The following is an 18,837-nucleotide window of genomic DNA, read 5'->3' on the forward strand; positions in this document are numbered from 1 at the left end:
ACCTTAAGCTACTGTGTAGTGGGTCCCATTTAGAAGTGGCTACTTCATTTAAGCTTTCCTTGACTCATGGAACTGCATGAATGTTATTACAACTTTTTTCCACGATATGGCAGTTTAAGTCCGCTTGATACTGTAAGTCGTAAGCCATTGGTTTCCAAAGGAGATTTTATTTGTGTCGCCAGCATAGCCTATTGACAATTTATGTTGTAAATAGGCCTACCTTATAATCCTACCTGTAGCTTAGGGAAGCTAACCGCTTTCTATTAGGATCTAGTTTGTTAGTTACAGTTTTGTCATAACTCCCTAATGCATTTTTGCATTTAGAATAGCCAGAGCGTGTATCTCAATCTGAAAAATTAAACAATATCGGGTGCCTATGGACTAGGCTGGGTGAACCCAGCCTGATCTGCCCGCTATTTATTTTTTTTGATTTCTTAAAAGATTGAGCTTGGTCTGATGAAAGCCAGACTAGCCATGGACCTCAGTTACACAATGCAAGGGAACATGAATCAGCCTATATTTGCACGCGAACAATAACGGACAAAAGCTCTTCAACTTTGGCCCGTTAAAATGTGTATGAACAGTCTAGCGGCGCATTTCATCAAGGCCCATTTGGACATGTCAGTTATTTGCACCACTGGTTAGATGTAAAACAGCATTTCGTTTCAGACTACTGTTACTTAATTTGTGCATTAACAATAACGTTTCAGACTACTGTTACTTAATTTGTGCATTGACAATAAAGTATTACATGAACTAAAGATGACTAAAATCTTATGTAGAAGAAGAAATATTCACAAAAAAATCCATCCATCCAAAATGACCTTTGTTTTTGATAGCTGTTGAAAACGGCATGGAACTGACAGAGATGTTTTTGTTTATAAATACATAAAAATTAAATAAATAAATAAAAAACATTATGCTGATACCTTTTGCTTTTCCCAAATACAATGTAGCCTACAGGTGTAAGTGACCTTTCATCAATCCAGTTGCAATGGATGAACTGTGATGACCTGCCCTACTTGTGATAGATGTTTAGAGATTTTAAAGGTTTTATAACAATGCTACATCTTCTTTGGCTATTCTACAATCTATTCACCTTTTCAGCACAAGTAGGCTACTGTCTGTGCAGCCGCACACACACACTCAGTCATGCCAAACAAGCATACACAAAAGTTTCAAGAGTGGGGGATGGAGTAAAAGATGGAGACAAATTGAAGTGTGATTTATTTTTGCGGAAAGGATGTACAGGACTGAGCGGCGGTCATATTTTGTACCGCTATGCGATACATCTAGTTGATATTTGACCTAAATGGTTGAATGTTGTCCTTGTGCTGATTTCCTGCCTGTTCCGTGTCCTGTGACCTCATACTGGAACACATACTTGTGTCGCTTTGACTCCAAACATGTTGTTTTAGAATCTGACATATTTCCATTACTTTGTTGCTACCAAATAAGAAATGGCAGAAGTAAAGAAAAGGGCTATTAGTGTTTATTCTGTTGAGAAAAGACACCGTAATGGTTAAGCCTGTCACCTAACGTAGGGCTGTTCGTGAGTCGCATACTGTGCCGAGGTCAGTGCTGTGTGTCTGTGGGAGTTTATCTGGTAGCACCAGAGGAGAGGAGGGCTGACTCCAGATCAGCTTGGTGACTCATACTGTGCTGAGGTCAGTGCTGTGTGTCTTTGGGAGTTTATCTGGTAGCAGCAGAGGAGAGGAGGGCTGACTCCAGATCAGCATGGTGACTCATACTGTGCTGAGGTCAGTGCTGTGTGTCTGTGGGAGTTTATCTGGTAGCAGCAGAGGAGAGGAGGGCTGACTCCAGATCAGCATGGTGACTCATACTGTGCGAGGTCAGTGCTGTGTGTCTGTGGGAGTTTATCTGGTAGCACCAGAGGAGGGAGGGCTGATTCCAGATCAGCTTGGTGACTCATACTGTGCTGAGGTCAGTGCTGTGTGTCTTTGGGAGTTTATCTGGTAGCAGCAGAGGAGAGGAGGGCTGACTCCAGATCAGCATGGTGACTCATACTGTGCCGAGGTCAGTGCTGTGTGTCTGTGGGAGTTTATCTGGTAGCACCAGAGGAGAGGAGGGCTGACTCCAGATCAGCATGGTGACTCATACTGTGCTGAGGTCAGTGCTGTGTGTCTGTGGGAGTTTATCTGGTAGCAGCAGAGGAGAGGAGGGCTGACTCCAGATCAGCATGGTAACTCATACTGTGCCGAGGTCAGTGCTGTGTGTCTGTGGGAGTTTATCTGGTAGCACCAGAGGAGAGGAGGGCTGACTCCAGATCAGCAAGGTGACTCATACTGTGCTGAGGTCAGTGCTGTGTGTCTGTGGGAGTTTATCTGGTAGCACCAGAGGAGAGGAGGGCTGACTCCAGATCAGCATGGTGACTCATACTGTGCTGAGGTCAGTGCTGTGTGTCTGTGGGAGTTTATCTGGTAGCACCAGAGGAGAGGAGGGCTGACTCCAGATCAGCATGGTGACTCATACTGTGCCGAGGTCAGTGCTGTGTGTCTGTGGGAGTTTATCTGGTAGCAGCAGAGGAGAGGAGGGCTGACTCCAGATCAGCATGGTGACTCATACTGTGCTGAGGTCAGTGCTGTGTGTATGTGGAAGTTTACCTGGTAGCACCAGAGGAGAGTGGCTGACTCCAGATCAGCTTGGTGACTCATACTGTGCTGAGGTCAGTGCTGTGTGTCTGTGGGAGTATATCTGGTAGCACCAGAGGAGAGTGGCTGACTCCAGATCAGCATGGTGACTCCTACTGTGCTGAGGTCAGTGCTGTGTGTCTGTGGGAGTTTATCTGGTAGCACCAGAGGAGAGTGGCTGACTCCAGATCAGCATGGTGACTCATACTGTGCTGAGGTCAGTGCTGTGTGTCTGTGGGAGTATATCTGGTAGCACCAGAGGAGAGTGGCTGACTCCAGATCAGCATGGTGACTCATACTGTGCTGAGGTCAGTGCTGTGTGTCTGTGGGGAGTATATCTGGTAGCACCAGAGGAGAGTGGCTGACTCCAGATCAGCATGGTGACTCATACTGTGCTGAGGTCAGTGCTGTGTGTCTGTGGGGAGTTTATCTGGTAGCACCAGAGGGAGAGTAGCTGACTCCAGATCAGCATGGTGACTCATACTGTGCTGAGGTCAGTGCTGTGTGTCTGTGGGAGTATATCTGGTAGCACCAGAGGAGAGTGGCTGACTCCAGATCAGCATGGTGACTCATACTGTGCTGAGGTCAGTGCTGTGTGTCTGTGGGAGTTTATCTGGTAGCACCAGAGGAGAGTGGCTGACTCCAGATCAGCATGGTGACTCATACTGTGCTGAGGTCAGTGCTGTGTGTCTGTGGGAGTATATCTGGTAGCACCAGAGGAGAGTGGCTGACTCCAGATCAGCATGGTGACTCATACTGTGCTGAGGTCAGTGCTGTGTGTCTGTGGGAGTTTATCTGGTAGCACCAGAGGAGAGGAGGGCTGACTCCAGATCAGCTTGGTGACTCATACTATGCTGAGGTCAGTGCTGTGTGTCTTTGGGAGTTTATCTGGTAGCAGCAGAGGAGAGGAGGGCTGACTCCAGATCAGCATGGTGACTCATACTATGCTGAGGTCAGTGCTGTGTGTCTGTGGGAGTTTATCTGGTAGCACCAGAGGAGAGGAGGGCTGACTCCAGATCAGCATGGTGACTCATACTGTGCTGAGGTCAGTGCTGTGAGTCTTTGGGAGTTTATCTGGTAGCAGCAGAGGAGAGGAGGGCTGACTCCAGATCAGCATGGTGACTCATACTGTGCTGAGGTCAGTGCTGTGTGTATGTGGAAGTTTACCTGGTAGCACCAGAGAAGGGCTGACTCCAGATCAGCATGGTGACTCATGTAGTCTTTCTGGTATCACAAGAAAGTCCTGTGCCTGTAGGAGTCAGGGAGGATATAAGGTGTTGGTAGACAGCAGCATTATTGAGACTGGACCTCACTTTGGCTTTGGTGATTGCTAAATATGTTGCAGTTATTATAGCAGAATGTTTAATGTCTGATGACTAGATAGATAGATAGATAGATAGATAGATAGATAGATAGATAGATAGATACTTTACTGATCCCCAAGGGGAAATTCAAGGTCTCAGTAGACTAATGGCATACTTTTGACGCATTCTAGAATATATCTTGTTGAGAGAGAGAGAAAGGGAGAGAATTATAGTAAGATTGAAATTGAGAGAAATGAGTTGTGTCCTTGAGAAACCACTACTTCTTTGTTGATTTGTTAGTGTGTTTAGATCGTATTCATTGGGGATGTGAACAGAGGGATTACTGCCCCCTACTGGCCCACCAACACCACTTCCAGTAGCAACTTCATTTTCCCAGGAGGTCCAGTACCAAGCCCACGCAGATGACTCTGAAACCATTACCGGCCAAAGATATCAAGGTAAGTGCATGTAATTGTTTTGTTGTTGAAGTGAAATGGCTATGGTATGTAGAGTGAAAATAAAAATTGAATGATTTAAACATTGACCAAATAAGAAATAAGAGAACTGCAAAAGAGGGTGCAGGTTTTTTCTGCATTTGGTCACATGATTTATGGTTAAGCGTCTCGCCATAGCTACAGGGCTGGCCAAAGAGCATATGAATGAATGAGCTGTATTGTCTTCGTAGAAAATGTACTACAAAATTGGAGCGCAAATGAGATGAAGTATACTTATATATTATAATCTCACATTCTTACTGGACTTCAATAGAACAGAATGAGCTTTATTGTCATTGTAGCAAATGTACTATAAAATTGGAGCACAGCACGACAAAAGAGCAAAACATATAAAATATAAATGTAAATGAAAATGTAATAAATATGACTAAAAAAAGATAAAAGGATGTGGGCAGCTGTGTAAGGGCTAAAGTGCTTAGAGTGTTTAGAGTCTGGGTGGGTACCCTTACAGAAATGGCAGGTTTCTGGTGAACAGTTGCTGCAAATTTGCGGCAAGGTCATATTTTCACAAATTAGGTTTCTGGCAAACAGTTGCGGTTAACTTTTGACAATGTTGCAGCACATTTGCAGCAATGTCATGCAAATTAGGTTTGTCACCAGAGGTTCACTGTAAATTTGCCATCATTGGCTAAGTGTGGTGGCAAATCACTGGTGAACACATTCCAGCAGAATGTTTAATGTCTGATGATTCTAGAATATACTATGTTGAGAGAGAGAGAGTGAGGGAGAGAGAAAGAGAGAAAATGTATATTAAATAAGTTGCAGTTATTATAGCTGAATGTTGTCTGATGACTAATAGACACACACTTTAAGGCGAGGAAATGCATGCTGGTCATTCACTGTGTAGTGCGATATGTAGTGAATGTGTCCTTTTAGTCACATCTCCCCTCATCAGTGTCCTTTTAGTCCACCTGTCCCCTCATCAGTGTCCTTTTAGTCCACCTGTCCCCTCATCAGTGTCCTTTTAGTCACATCTCCCCTCATCAGTGTCCTTTTAGTCCACCTCTCCCCTCATCCTGTCCAGTGTCCGTTTAGTCACCTGTCCCCTCATCCTGTCCAGTGTCCGTTTAGTCACCTCTCCCCTCATCCTGTCCATTGTCCTTTTAGTCAAGTCACATCTCCCCTCATCCTGTCCAGTGTCCTTTTAGTCACCTCTCCCCTCATCAGTGTCCGTTTAGTCACCTGTCCCCTCATCAGTGTCCGTTTAGTCACCTCTCCCCTCATCCTGTCCACTGTCCGTTTAGTCACATCTCCCCTCATCCGTGTCCTTTTAGTCCACCTCTCCCCTCATCCTGTCCAGTGTCCGTTTAGTCACCTCTCCCCTCATCCTGTCCAGTGTCCTTTTAGTCACATCTCCCCTCATCCTGTCCAGTGTCCGTTTAGTCACATCTCCCCTTATCAGTGTCCTTTTAGTCCACCTCTCCCCTCATCCTGTCCACTGTCCGTTTAGTCACATCTCCCCTTATCAGTGTCCTTTTAGTCCACCTCTCCCCTCATCCTGTCCAGTGTCCGTTTAGTCACCTCTCCCCTCATCCTGTCCAGTGTCCGTTTAGTCATTATCCTGAAGGTGCGCCCCTGCTGCGTCCCCCGGGAATCCCCAGCTGAGACACTAGGACACAAGTTCTAGTCTGTGTGTCTAGACCAAATTCTTTAGCATAATGGCACACAAATTAATCTGATTGGAGGGCTGTGAGTCTCAAATGAGTTCATGTTATGACACTTTAGATTACACTGAGATGCATCATATTTTTGTCAGTACACCCCCTTCCCCAGACAGCACTCCATGGTAACCCCGGCTACTCACTTATGTCATGGGCCCGATGATCTCTGCTGACAGGAGCAGCACAGCGCCCCCCTTATTGCCATGTGTAAAATTGTGGTCAGATAAGGAACTACAGCTAACCCTTAAAAAACATTGGGACAGGAATTCCCACAGGCTGACATACGTTTAGGACGTTTGGCCCCCGGATCCTAAATTGGGCGTCCCTGGTCTAGACTGTAAGTGTGTAGTAGCTGTCAGTAAAAGTTACTTGCAAATGTCAGTATGTCACACTATCTGTATAAATGGTAACCTGACTCTCGCCAGATGGATTTCGTTCCACCTAGCTCCACTCATCCATCTGGGATCAATCCATTGGAGTGTTGCTGGGCCTAATTTTTGAGAAGGCTGGGCCTAATCAAAAAATGCTTGCATATGATTGAATAAGCCACTTGGCCATCATCTATTGACGTGCTACTTCAACCACTCACATAGAAGCCAACCCATGACACTGATAACCAGGGTGCAAAAACCAGAGGGGGGATGATTTTGAATAAGTTTGTAACCCCCCCCCCCCCCAAAAAAAAAAAAAAAAAGATTCATAGCCTAGTAATGTCATGACTAATAATACCCTATATTGTTTTTGCCACCTTTGTAACTTTTTAGTTTTAGTTTACCGTGGTGTATGACTTTAAACAGCGAGTGTGCTTGGTATGATGATCAGCTCCTCTAACGCAGGGGTAGGACTATGTTTTGACAAGCATACAAATTCACCTTGTTCTTGCCCCATCTGAAATTACTTCTCTACTTTTGCTGCCTCCATCCTTTCTGTATTTGTTGTGGAAAAAAACGTTGTATGGCACTGAAGTCTTAAGTTAGTGAATTGGCTAACAGTGTTAGTTGATAACCAAATAGCCTACACATTGCGCTACACGCTGCGTAGGCTTCGTGCATTCTCTCTCCTGCTGATTTGCGTTCAGTAGCCAAGTGCGTAATATGGCAAAAGTTGAAAAAATAAATGTGTTTATTGTAGCCTACAGAAAATAAATAGCCTATCATACTGTCAGTTAATTGCCTACAGTGCAGTGAAGAGTTTGGAGAGTGAAGTTATAGGGCAACTTGAAGTTTTATGAAAATAATTTACGAACCAGAACATAAAGACCATGAAGCTTCTATTTCTTGCAGCTGTTAAAACGCCCGCTAGATAGTTTAAATACCCACCAACATTCGTTTTTGCAGTACAGATTATTTCTAAAAGTTATTTGTCTACTACTGGCTGATTTATCAAACGAGTGCTTTCTTTTCTTTTTCGTTTTCTTTCATTTGTCCAGCTTTTCCATTGAAACTAGCCATTTGTGATGGATTACACACTTGACATTCTGAAATGTCCTGCACGATCAAGGCCAAATTAAGTTATCACGCAGCCACTGTGTCAGCAGCATCAGTGCTGACAGTGACGGTGCGTTTCTGATGTCAGATTTTTATGTAGGCTAGCCTACTAGACTGTTCTCCGCGTTGCAGCTTTTACTTATATGAAGTAGCATTAATCAATATGAGGGGCAGAGGGGGATAAATGTTGTCCCCCCGATGATAAAAATAATTTAGCAGAGGTAGGGATAGGAAAACCAGAGGGGGGTAAATCCCCCATCCCCCCCTACAAATCACACCCTGGATACATGGGTTTTAAGACCCCATATGAAAAATGCATATTATTTAATGAGGTTTTATCACTGAAAACGATTATTTCTGAAAACTTTGGCCAAAGTTGAGATGTGGGAAAACTCTCAACTTGTTGACTATTAAAAGCAAATATATCGGCGCAATGTATGATTCGTATTTGAACCTGAAGCATAGACGGTGGGGCAGTAATATCAACGTGCAATGACAGAAATCAATGGGATTTTACAAAATGCCAAATAAAAGACGACAGAAACTGTATTTCGCTACGCTACTTGTTTTGGAACAAATCGCACCCTGCTGACAGTTTCACAGTTGCAGAGGGGGATAAATGTTGTCCCCCCGATGATAAAAATAATTTAGCAGAGGTAGGGATAGGAAAACCAGAGGGGGGTAAATCCCCCATCCCCCCACAAATGTTGTCCAAACCAGAGGGGTAAATCCCCCATCCCCCCACAAATCGCACCCTGCTGCTGACAGTTTCACCAATTGGGGTTCCCCCATCCCCCCCTACAAATCCCACCCTGCTGACAGTTTCACAGTTGCAGAGATGTCACATCTATGAAACTCCCACCCTGCGTCCTGATTGGCTGAACCATAAAATCTGGTGCAGAAATCACTCTCAATGGAAGAGGTCCCAGATGGATGTGAGTGAAGCTAGGCGGAGCTAAGCGGAACGAATTTCATCTGGCGAAAGTCAGGTTATATAAATGTACAAGTTTGACAAGAACAATAAATTACATGACTGACTCCAGATCAGCCTTCTGTGACAGTCACACAATGATATTAACACAGATCATTCACCCTTGGACCCCTGGGCCATTTAACACACACACACACACACACACACACACACAACCCTTTTAACACATCAGTGGTGTCTGTGTGGATTGCTGGGTTTGGTGTCACTGTGAGCGGGTGGAAACATGTAATAAATGAATTTAAATCTTGAATTTCCCCCTGGGCATCAATAAAGTTCTGCTATCTATCTATTATCTAGACTGTAAATCATTTTATCTATCTAAATGGCCCCTAAACAATGTGTCCACAGGAACACACTGTTTCTTTATCCATGAATAAGCCTGAAGCATGGACCAGTCCTGTTGTTACATTGTCTTTCCAGGAACACACTGTTAAAAAGTTAGCAACCAGTCCATGGTAAGTGTTTTGGACTTTTTTCCTGATAAACTAAATGGTTTAGTTTAAGGGTGAGAATGAAAACATGATGAATTTATCATTGATTTGATGTTTGGGCAAATCAATCAGTGCTCTAAACAAGAGTGTACCGACTTGTTGGCTTGGAGATCGTCAAGGCGAATTTATGTAGGCAGCAAAGTCTGAAGTCTTCTAGTAGGCTACATTATGCATAATCTCCCAAAGAGCTAAGATCTAACAGCTATGCTTTCTGTATTTAGTCAGGGAGAAGCAAATGTTATTGCTGCTTGACCAAAAGGGTAGAATATTGTCCTTGTGCTGATTTCCTTCCTGTTCCGTGGCATGTGACCCCATGCTGGAACACGTCTATCCTCATGTTGCTTTGACCAGAGTCCTGCAACGGGTCGGGTATCCGCGGGTACCCGACAGGTACCCGCAGAAAAGTTGCTAAAATGGGTAAATTATGACGTCCCTAAAATGTACGGGCGGGTATGCGGGTGGGAAAATAACTCCTTGCGGGCAGATACGATGAGAACCAAAACAGTAGGCTATAGAAATAAAACATAATTGAAAAATATGTGAAATATTTTTATATCTAAATTACCATTATCACATTGCAAATATGTGTTTTAGTCAACGATACGAAGTATCGAACTTGACCCATCACATCAGTAGGCCTACTGCGACTTTTGAATTATTTGTTTGATGCATCTGTGTGAAAACATTAAACAATATAACCGTCTCAGTTGGAGCGCCAAGAGAGTAGGCTAAATGGATGAAGTCAAGGTAAAGTTGGCTAGTGGCAGCTCAGGTTGTTTTTTCTTGTTCTCTTTGTTTCATTAACAGGTCCATTTTATGTAGAATAATGTTCTGATGCAGCAAGGTTTGGGCTGTGTTTCGTTGTTGTAAGGTTTATCCCTAACGCAAAATGTAAAAAAAAAGGTCGCCCTTTACGTGCTTCAATTGTGCGAGAAAAAAAATAAAGCACATTCATTTGAATGATTTTAGCTTGTGTGTGATTTATCGCGGGCATGGGTCGGGTAACGGGCAAAATATTAACGGGTCCGGGCGGGTGCGGATTTAATTTTAAAATCACCACAGGTGACGGGTCGGATCTGGTGCTGAACTTCTCGGGTGCGGGCCTGGGCGGGTCTAAAAAAATGGACCCGTGCAGGACTCTGGCTTTGACTCCAAACATGATGTTTTTTTTAGAATCTTACAGACTTTCATTACTTGTTGGTACCAAGTGATACATGACAGAAGTAGGGAAAGTGGAGAAAGAGACCTTTATGGTTAAGCCTGTCCCCTAAAGTATGGGTGTTCATGGGGCATATCAAGGCCGTAGTCATGATGTCAACATTGGGGGGGACCAAATCTGTGGTGGGGTCTGAGGGACCCCCAAACAGAATTTCAATACATTTCCTACCATGCAAAAATATTATTAAAAATCACAAACAAGTCGTTAGTTAGGTCAGTCAATTAGGTTATTCCAAACTTTTGACGGACATAGGCATGGCATGGATGGATTATGAACCCCTGGACATAGATGCCCCCCCTCTGGTGAGTTTTGTGAAAAGAGAAGGGTGGAGAAGAAGCAACTTCACACAGAGGCTTGGGCTTCAGGGCCCCCTGTGCTCTTGGGCCCAGTAAGCCCATTCAGTAATCCATCCCTGGACCCGTGACTCCATTTGTGTTCAAAATGTATACAATGTATTACAAACTACAGTATCTTTTGATAACCTCTATATTACACAGAATGTGGTTCTTTAACTTATTACTTACACCTGAAGATTTTTTTAAACTAAGGCTTAGACTCATAGGTTTGGAGCCTAATAAGATTTTGTCTTTTAATTTAGATTTTATTATGCTGGCGGCTAATCACACAATTTTAACGTAGTTTGAAAGGTACAGGATTCAGGAATAGGCCCCCCCTCTTCTGTCACTCACCTCATGTTACCCCTGTATGCATTATAGACTGGCTTCTGACAGAAATTACGTTTTGTGCCAATATGTAGAAACACTAGGCCTACTACAGCCTTTAATTGGTGATTGAAGGTGCAAATTCCTTTCTTTGGTTATTGTCCGCGATTCACATTAACTGTAGGCTATCACGTATTGTAAACGTTTTTTTTCCAACTTGTGTGCCGTCGCCACATTTGATCACGTTTTGCCTGCATGGATGCGCGATTGAGTGCGCATCTAAATAATATGCAAGATGCAACAATCATTTCTAAGAGGCCTATAAACGGTAATTTCTGGCATTACTACTAGCATATGATGCATTATTTATGTTGAAAGACGTGAAAGAAATGACACAGGCTTGCACAAATTCATCATTTAAAATAAAACGTTTCACTTTCGCTATCATTGCGAGAATAGGCCACAATATGGAAAATGTTCCCTTTCAGTCTGATCGGCTCCAAACATGTATGGGATTTCCTTAGCCTGTGCTACACCTTTCCAAGAAGTTTTGTGAAAATTGTACCGGTAGCTTTTGCGACAGCACTACCTCGCCGCAGTAGGGTGCAGTAAATGGAAGCTTTTGATAGCGCACGCCAGTGACACCACTAACGAAAAACGGAAAATCACCAGGACAAACCACTCAGGAGTGTAGGCTACTCTGGAACCATAGGTCACTAATTTGTGCGTTAGTTACGTTTGATTACATTTCTGATGCGTGTTGGTTTCCTGTAGGCTAGCGCTTTATTCTTTCTTTATTTTTCTATGTCCGTATATTGGGGGGGACATTTTGGTCATATTTGAATATTGGGGGGGACACGTCCCCCTCAATGTCTATGGTGACTACGGCCCTGGGGCATATACTGTGCTGAGGTCAGTGCTGTGTGTCTGTGGGGGTATATCTGGTAGCACCAGAGGAGAGGAGGGCTGACTCCAGATCAGCATGGTGACTCATACTCTGCCTGAGGTCAGTGCTGTGTGTCTGTGGGAGTTTATCTTGTAGCAGCAGAGGAGAGAAGGGCTGATTCCAGATCAGCATGGTAACTCATACTGTACTGAGGTCTGTGCCGTGTGTCTGTTGGAGTTTATCTGGTAGCAGCAGAGGAGAGGAGGGCTGACTCCAGATCAGCATGGTGACTCATGTAGTTTCTCTGGTATCAGTGTATCCTGTGTGTGTTTGTATAGTAGGCCTACTGTATGAAAAGTGTGTGTGTGTTTGTTTAGTAGGCCTACTGTATGAAATGTGTGTGTGTTTGTATAGTAGGCCTACTGTATGAAAAGTGTGTGTGTGTTTGTATAGTAGGCCTACTGTATGAAATGTGTGTGTGTTTGTATAGGTGGCCTACTGTATGAAATGTGTCTGTGTTTGTATAGTAGTCCTACTGTATGACATGTGTGTGTGTTTGTATAGTAGGCCTACTGTATGAAATGTGTGTGTTTGTATAGCTATGGAAGAATATTAGACTCAAATGTTTTGGAGATATACAGGGAGTCCCATTTCCATTCATGTTGAGTGCTGTATTCCTAGTAAAAGGAAACCGTGTTGTATTGTATCTGTATTGTTTTGAAACTGGATTTTAGAAATTATTTGTAACTGTAAAAATGATCCGTATTTATTTGCCCTCCGTCGTTGGTGTGTAGTCGGCAAGCAATTGTCAAAATTACAAATATGCCCTACACTTACAAATCTATACGGGTACGGATCAGTTTTACAGCTACAAATCATCCTACAGTTAAAAATATTTTACCATTACAAAATTATTTTACAATTACAAATCAATATTCTATGCACAAAAAGCTGTCCTACAGTTACAAATCTTTTCTGCAAGTGCATAGACTTTTGTACCACCTTAGGGATGAGAAGCGTCTCATATGTATTGTGTGTGTGTATCAGGATTTGTAACTGTAAAAATGATTTGTGATTTAACCAGAGGCGGACAGAGTACACAGCTTCATAACTTGAGTAAAAGTACAGATACCCCTTGCTAAATTTTACTCAAGTACAAGTAAAAGTACAACAGTCAGATGTCTACTTAAGTAAAAGTACTGAAGTACTTGTTTTTAAAAGTACTTGAGTATCAAGAGTACAAGAGTACATTTTCTAAATATTGCATTACTACTGCCACAGTGCTTACATTTATGTACAGAAACGTCCTACATGGAGTTATGAAAAATGTTAATGTTAATACCTTGGAGAATGTAAAAGAAATTGAAAGTAAAATCAAGTCATTTCCATCTTTTTATCATGTTTCCAGGGATGGGCAGTATTTCTAATACATGTATTTAAAATAGGTATTTCAAATACAAAATACTATTTTGTAATTGAAACACTTGAAGCGAAAACTATCATTGTAACTTGTTCAGAAAATTGAAATAGTCTGGCGAGGTGGAGCCACGGGTTGGCACATTCCCGGCATCCAGTAACCTGCTGCGTCTTCATCCATTGTTTCGTCCATGGTTTCGTCTCTTATCTAAATCTGACCATGGAGCTGACTTTCGCAGAAAGCTGAAGGTGATTGCTGATGGGCTGTCCCAATCAGTGGCACCTGCACAATCCAATCACGTTTGAGAGGGAAACAACAAATTGAGGGTTTACATTTCATTTCTTTTTTAAGAAGAAGTAACGGGTACTTAGGTTATGGATAGAAATGTAGTGGAGTAAAGAGTACAATATTTGCCTCTCAAATGTACTTGAGTAAAGTCATGAGTACTCCCCAAAAATGATACTCGAGAAAAGTACAGATCCCTCAAAATTGTACTATGCACAAATGTACTCCGTTACTGTCCGGCTCTGAATTTAACAAAAAAATAACACAAACGATTTTAAGTATTACTCATATTTCCTTCACTTACAAATATATTCCACAGGTACTAAACCACATTCCACAGTTGCTGTCTTTCAATTACGAAGCTCTTCCGCCATTACGAATCTCTGCTGCTCGCACAAGTATTTTCTGCAAGTACACATGTACTTTTGAGACGATTCTGGCACATCCTGTTGAATAGCTAATGGCGATGCTCAGGTTTTGGCTAGCCAATGAGGAATCTAAGTTCACTAACCAATCATAGAGTCAGGAGGTAGCGCACCCCACCCCACGTGGGTTGAAGAGGATCGACTGTCAGAAGAACGAGGATGTTATGCTCACAATGGTGCACACGGGAGAAACGCTGGCAAAACGATATAGCTTACTTGGGATTAATTCAACACCGATACATGGAATTTGCTTTAAGTCTGTAATCTATCTGAAAATGACGTTAATTAAAATGAGTCTACTTCCTTCTGTAAACTGTACCATATTCTAAGCAGATTCATGAGCCACACAGTGAATGTAGGCTTAGAAAGAAGATAATCACTGGTGTATAATCGGCTATAGTCACTGGCTTTCTTCCGGAGCAAAAGTATGTCCAGTATTATAGTCAGCTCCTTGGGCCTGGACACGGCTCTGTTTTAAATGGACAGTCCGAAACTTGGGTTTGATGGTCTAACACCTTTCTACAAAAGTCTTTTTAGGGTTTGGGGACTCTTTACTTATCAGTGGGCTGGAGGGTTGTCCTCTGTTCACTGGCTGCTTGAGGAGCCTATTGTGTTGGGGTCATGTTTTGATGTTTTGTGTGATATTCCTAGTCTCATAGCCTTGCTTTTTAAGAAAAGAGTCCTGCAACTCCGACAAATTGTTGACAGGGCAGGTTGCAACTTCCAGAATGTTCAGGCAATAACCTCCTTTTTAGGTTTGAGGTCTGAGAGGTATGTGAAGCGATTTCTTGACAAGCTTAATGGGGTCCTGAGTTACCAAGAGAAAAGTCTTTTGGAGGAATGGGACAAGGGTAATTTTCTTTGTGATGATAGGGATGTTTTTCCAAAAGTCTTACTGTCACCTCCTTTGCTAGAATGTGGTCATTCTAGTCCGCTGCTAGTTTCTGGGGAACAGGACAGTATCGACTTGTGCTCAGCTAGTGGGAAAGTTCTGTACAAAACTCTGGTGAAGGTGTTGCACAAAACCACTCTCAGGGGTAGGATGGACAATGTTTGGAGGAATAGGTTAGGCATTTATGATAAAACAAAACCTGTGTGGAGCGTGATTTATAAGTCCTCGCTGACCTCGCTGAGAACTGGGCATCTTCAGTGGAGGATCTTGCATGGTGCTATTGCTGTTAATGCTTTGTTATCTGTTATAAATCCTGCAATGAGTGACATGTGCCCTTTTTGTTCTGACAGGGAGACTACATGTATTGCAATAGGCTTTCCCCTTTATTTTGTATGTTATCGGAACAAGGTTCACAAAGCAAAGTTTTATACTTGTTTTTTTTATAATCGTAGACAGAAGTCAAAGTGTGAACTCATCAATTTCATTAATGGCCAGGAAAAGCTGGCTATTTATCTCAGCAGGAAAAACAAGGTGCAGCAGAAAGCCGGGGATGATGTTGTTGCAGTTTTCAAGTTTAGTTGCAGTTTTCAACAAATGGTGTTATGTTGGTGCATTTGTAACAAATGATGAGCTTTCATGATTGACAATATTGTTTTTGTTTTTTCTGTTTGTTTTTTTGTATGGTTGTTGTACAATAAAAAGCTTGTTAAAATGCAATTTTACTCATAAAGCACCATAAGTTTCTTTTATCATAGGTAGGTCGTGGCCGTGGGCCTTGCCTGTTTCTGTGTGTTATCTGTCTAACTTTATGTTGTGAACAAACAATATGTTAATTATATTAACATCGGTATCTTTTAAGTGTGGTCATTTCTTCAAAATGAAATATATGTTTTTGTATAACACCTATTGTAGCTTATGACTATAGATAGATATGTAGATAGATAGATAGATAGATAGATAGATAGATACTTTATTGATCCCCAAGGGGAAATTCAAGTATTCACTATAGTGTTTTGTCTGATAGTTTTTGTTGTGAGTGTATTTGTGTCTGCCTGAAAACCTGAACCAGGCTCATGCAACTGTGACGGTCATGTTAATGTTGATCTCAAGTATATGCTATACGAGTCGTCATGTTGATACAGTAGTGTCCCGTTTTGGCTGTATTTAAGTGTATTGCTATTGAGTAGTTCTGCTAAATTGGGTTCAAGCCACTGTGATGGTCATGTTGATAGTTCATGGTCACGCATGAACTATGGAGTTGTGATGAGGGAGTGGCAGCTCATGCTGTGTTGATAATCTCATGATTGATCATGACGGAGAGGCAGCTCATGCTGTGTTGATAATCTCATGATTGATCATGACGGAGAGGCAGCTCATGCTGTGTTGATAATCTCATGATTGATCATGACGGAGAGGCAGCTCATGCTGTGTTGATAATCTCATTGATCATGAGGGAGTGACCGCATGCGAGTTATGCTGCAGTGGTTTGGCTGGTTTGAAGAGTCGCCTGGAGTCTTGGTTACTGCAGGAAATAAAGTCCCTAAAAAAAAAACCTATTTTAAATCAAACAGATATGGGGCCCTATTTTCGCACTGGCACATGGTGGAAAACTTGTTATTTTCCCAGCGCAAAGTTTATTTTCACATCTTATTTGTAGAGCAACGTGCCCAGGGGTGTGGCAACTAACGACCTGAGGAGGGATCTGGCACATTGTCTAAAAATACTCATGAAAACTGATGTTAATTATCTGGAAAACATTCTCTAACAGCAGTCAAGTTGTCATTGTTTGTGTCAAACAAGTTGTGAATTTTGTTGTAACATGAAAACAGGAGATGACTTACTCTGTGCTCAAAGTGATGCTCGGAGCTCCAGGTGTTTCCTCTGTGGGTGAACGAAACTTTCGGAAGATGTTGTAGCAGTATCAAGTGAACAATTCCAGGATACCCTTCTTTTTCATTGGTTGTTGCGTTAAATCTTACCCAGATACAATAGTGCTATTTTCTGATTGAAATTCAGAAATTTCTGATACTGCTATTGTGAAGCCCCTTTCTTTTTTTTGATTGGCTGATAAGTGGCAGGCTCGACTAAGATCACCTAGAGACACCTAGATTCCTGCTGGTTCCATAGAAAGAGCGGCGCAGCCAGAGAAGTTTTGGGCGCTGCAGCATATTAAATGTATTATAAATAGTTTTTCTGTGTGAGAAATACAATGTGTGTGTGGCCGGAGTGTGTGACAAAAGACTGAAATGAGTGACTGTCACGATCAATACATGACAATTGAGAGCCCTGTTATCAAGTAGGGTGGGTTATCAAGCAGGCACCTTCCTTCTCTGGTATTTCATTGAATTAAGCCCATGACACTTCCAGAAGACTCAACTTCATAAAATATCAGACATGGAACTCAATGCAGATAAATCATTTCACATAATTTGGCTCTTAGTTTTATTTTGTTTCAATTTTTCACTCCTAGACATTGGTTAATTTGCGAAACAGATTTGCATGTGTGTCCTGTTACTGTTATGAGTCCATTGTATCCATGTGTAGGCTGGTGTTAGTGCTGTGTGTGTGTGTGTCCTGTTACTGTGATATGTCCATTGTATCCATGTGCGGGCTGGTGTTAGTGCTGTGTGTGTGTGTGTCCTGTTACTGTGATATGTCCATTGTATCCATGTGCGGGCTGGTGTTAGTGCTGTGTGTGTGTGTCCCTGTTACTGTCCATTGTTCCACTGTGATATGTCCATTGTATCCATGTTACTGGGCTGGTGTTAGTGATGTGTGTGTGTGTGTGTGTCCTGTTACTGTGATATGTCCATTGTATCTATGTGCGGGCTGGTGTTAGTGCTGTGTGTGTGTGTGTCCTGTTACTGTGATATGTCCATTGTATCCATGTGCGGGCTGGTGTTAGTGCTGTGTGTGTGTGTGTCCTGTTACTGTGATATGTCCATTGTGTGTGTGTGTCCTGTTACTGTGATATGTCCATTGTATCCATGTGCGGGCTGGTGTTAGTGCTGTGTGTGTGTGTGTCCTGTTACTGTGATATGTCCATTGTATCCATGTGCGGGCTGGTGTTAGTGCTGTGTGTGTGTGTGTGTGATCTTTCGCTCTCATTCTCCAGTGTGAGATCAGGAGATACCAGGAAAAGGGGTGTGTTGGCCTAAAATGAGTTCCAGTGAAGAAGAGGACCATGGCTGTGAGCCTGTGGGGTAAGACAACAACATCACTAACTCAACTTAATAATAAAGCAATAAACTAATCTATCGGAATAAGTCACAAAACACATTTTAGGGCATGAGTTCTGTAATCTGTACTGGAATACATTTTTAAAAGTAACCTTCCCCAACACTTCATATAATCATATCTCTCTATCTCTTTCTTTCACTCTCTGGCCCCCCTTCTCTGTGTGTGTGTGTGTGTGTGTGTGTGTGTGTGTGTGTGTGTGTGTGTGTCTGTGTGTGATACAGCCCCATGCAGCAGAAGAGATCACACTCCCCTGTACCGAGCTGTGTGTCCATGAAGAGTGACTGGTCCTTGGAACATCCATTAAACTTTGCTGGAGGAGGTGTTCCTGCTGGTCAGAGGTGAGTATCAGTCTCCACAGAAACACACGCATCAGTACAGACATGTGGATACCTGTAGTTTAATACTGTATCAAAGGTGTTTCACTCTTCCATAATTGGAACCTATGAGGTAGTGAATGTTGTAGTACCGCCATGTCACCAGTAAGTGGCAGTATAAGACACACACTTCTGAGTGTGTGTGTGTGTGTGTGGGGGGGGGGTTACTAGGTTGGACAAGAAGCTTTCAGTATGCAATGGAAGGATACTTTCACAATGTCCGCTTATATCAACGAGGCGGAACAGTACAAATTGAGGCCAAATCATTCTGATCTTACGGATCTTATCGGGGTGCATGTTATCTGGGGATAAACAATTAGCAGGTTATCACAAGAGC

At 42.6% G+C, this 18,837-nt stretch overlaps 1 protein-coding gene across 1 annotated transcript in view; it reads left to right on the top strand.

The window, feature by feature from the left end:
• The window catches only part of LOC125297705 (NACHT, LRR and PYD domains-containing protein 3-like), a 47,478-nt gene that overhangs the window by 2,491 nt on the left and 26,150 nt on the right, over positions 1-18,837 (top strand). The window contains 3 exon segments of the mRNA XM_048248157.1: positions 4,256-4,413; positions 18,002-18,089; positions 18,348-18,464. Of these exon segments, the coding sequence (XP_048104114.1) occupies positions 18,046-18,089; positions 18,348-18,464 (161 nt within the window). The 5' untranslated portion in view covers positions 4,256-4,413; positions 18,002-18,045.

This window comes from Alosa alosa, chromosome 7, assembly GCF_017589495.1.
Source record: "Alosa alosa isolate M-15738 ecotype Scorff River chromosome 7, AALO_Geno_1.1, whole genome shotgun sequence".
Taxonomy (NCBI): Eukaryota; Metazoa; Chordata; class Actinopteri; order Clupeiformes; family Clupeidae; genus Alosa; species Alosa alosa.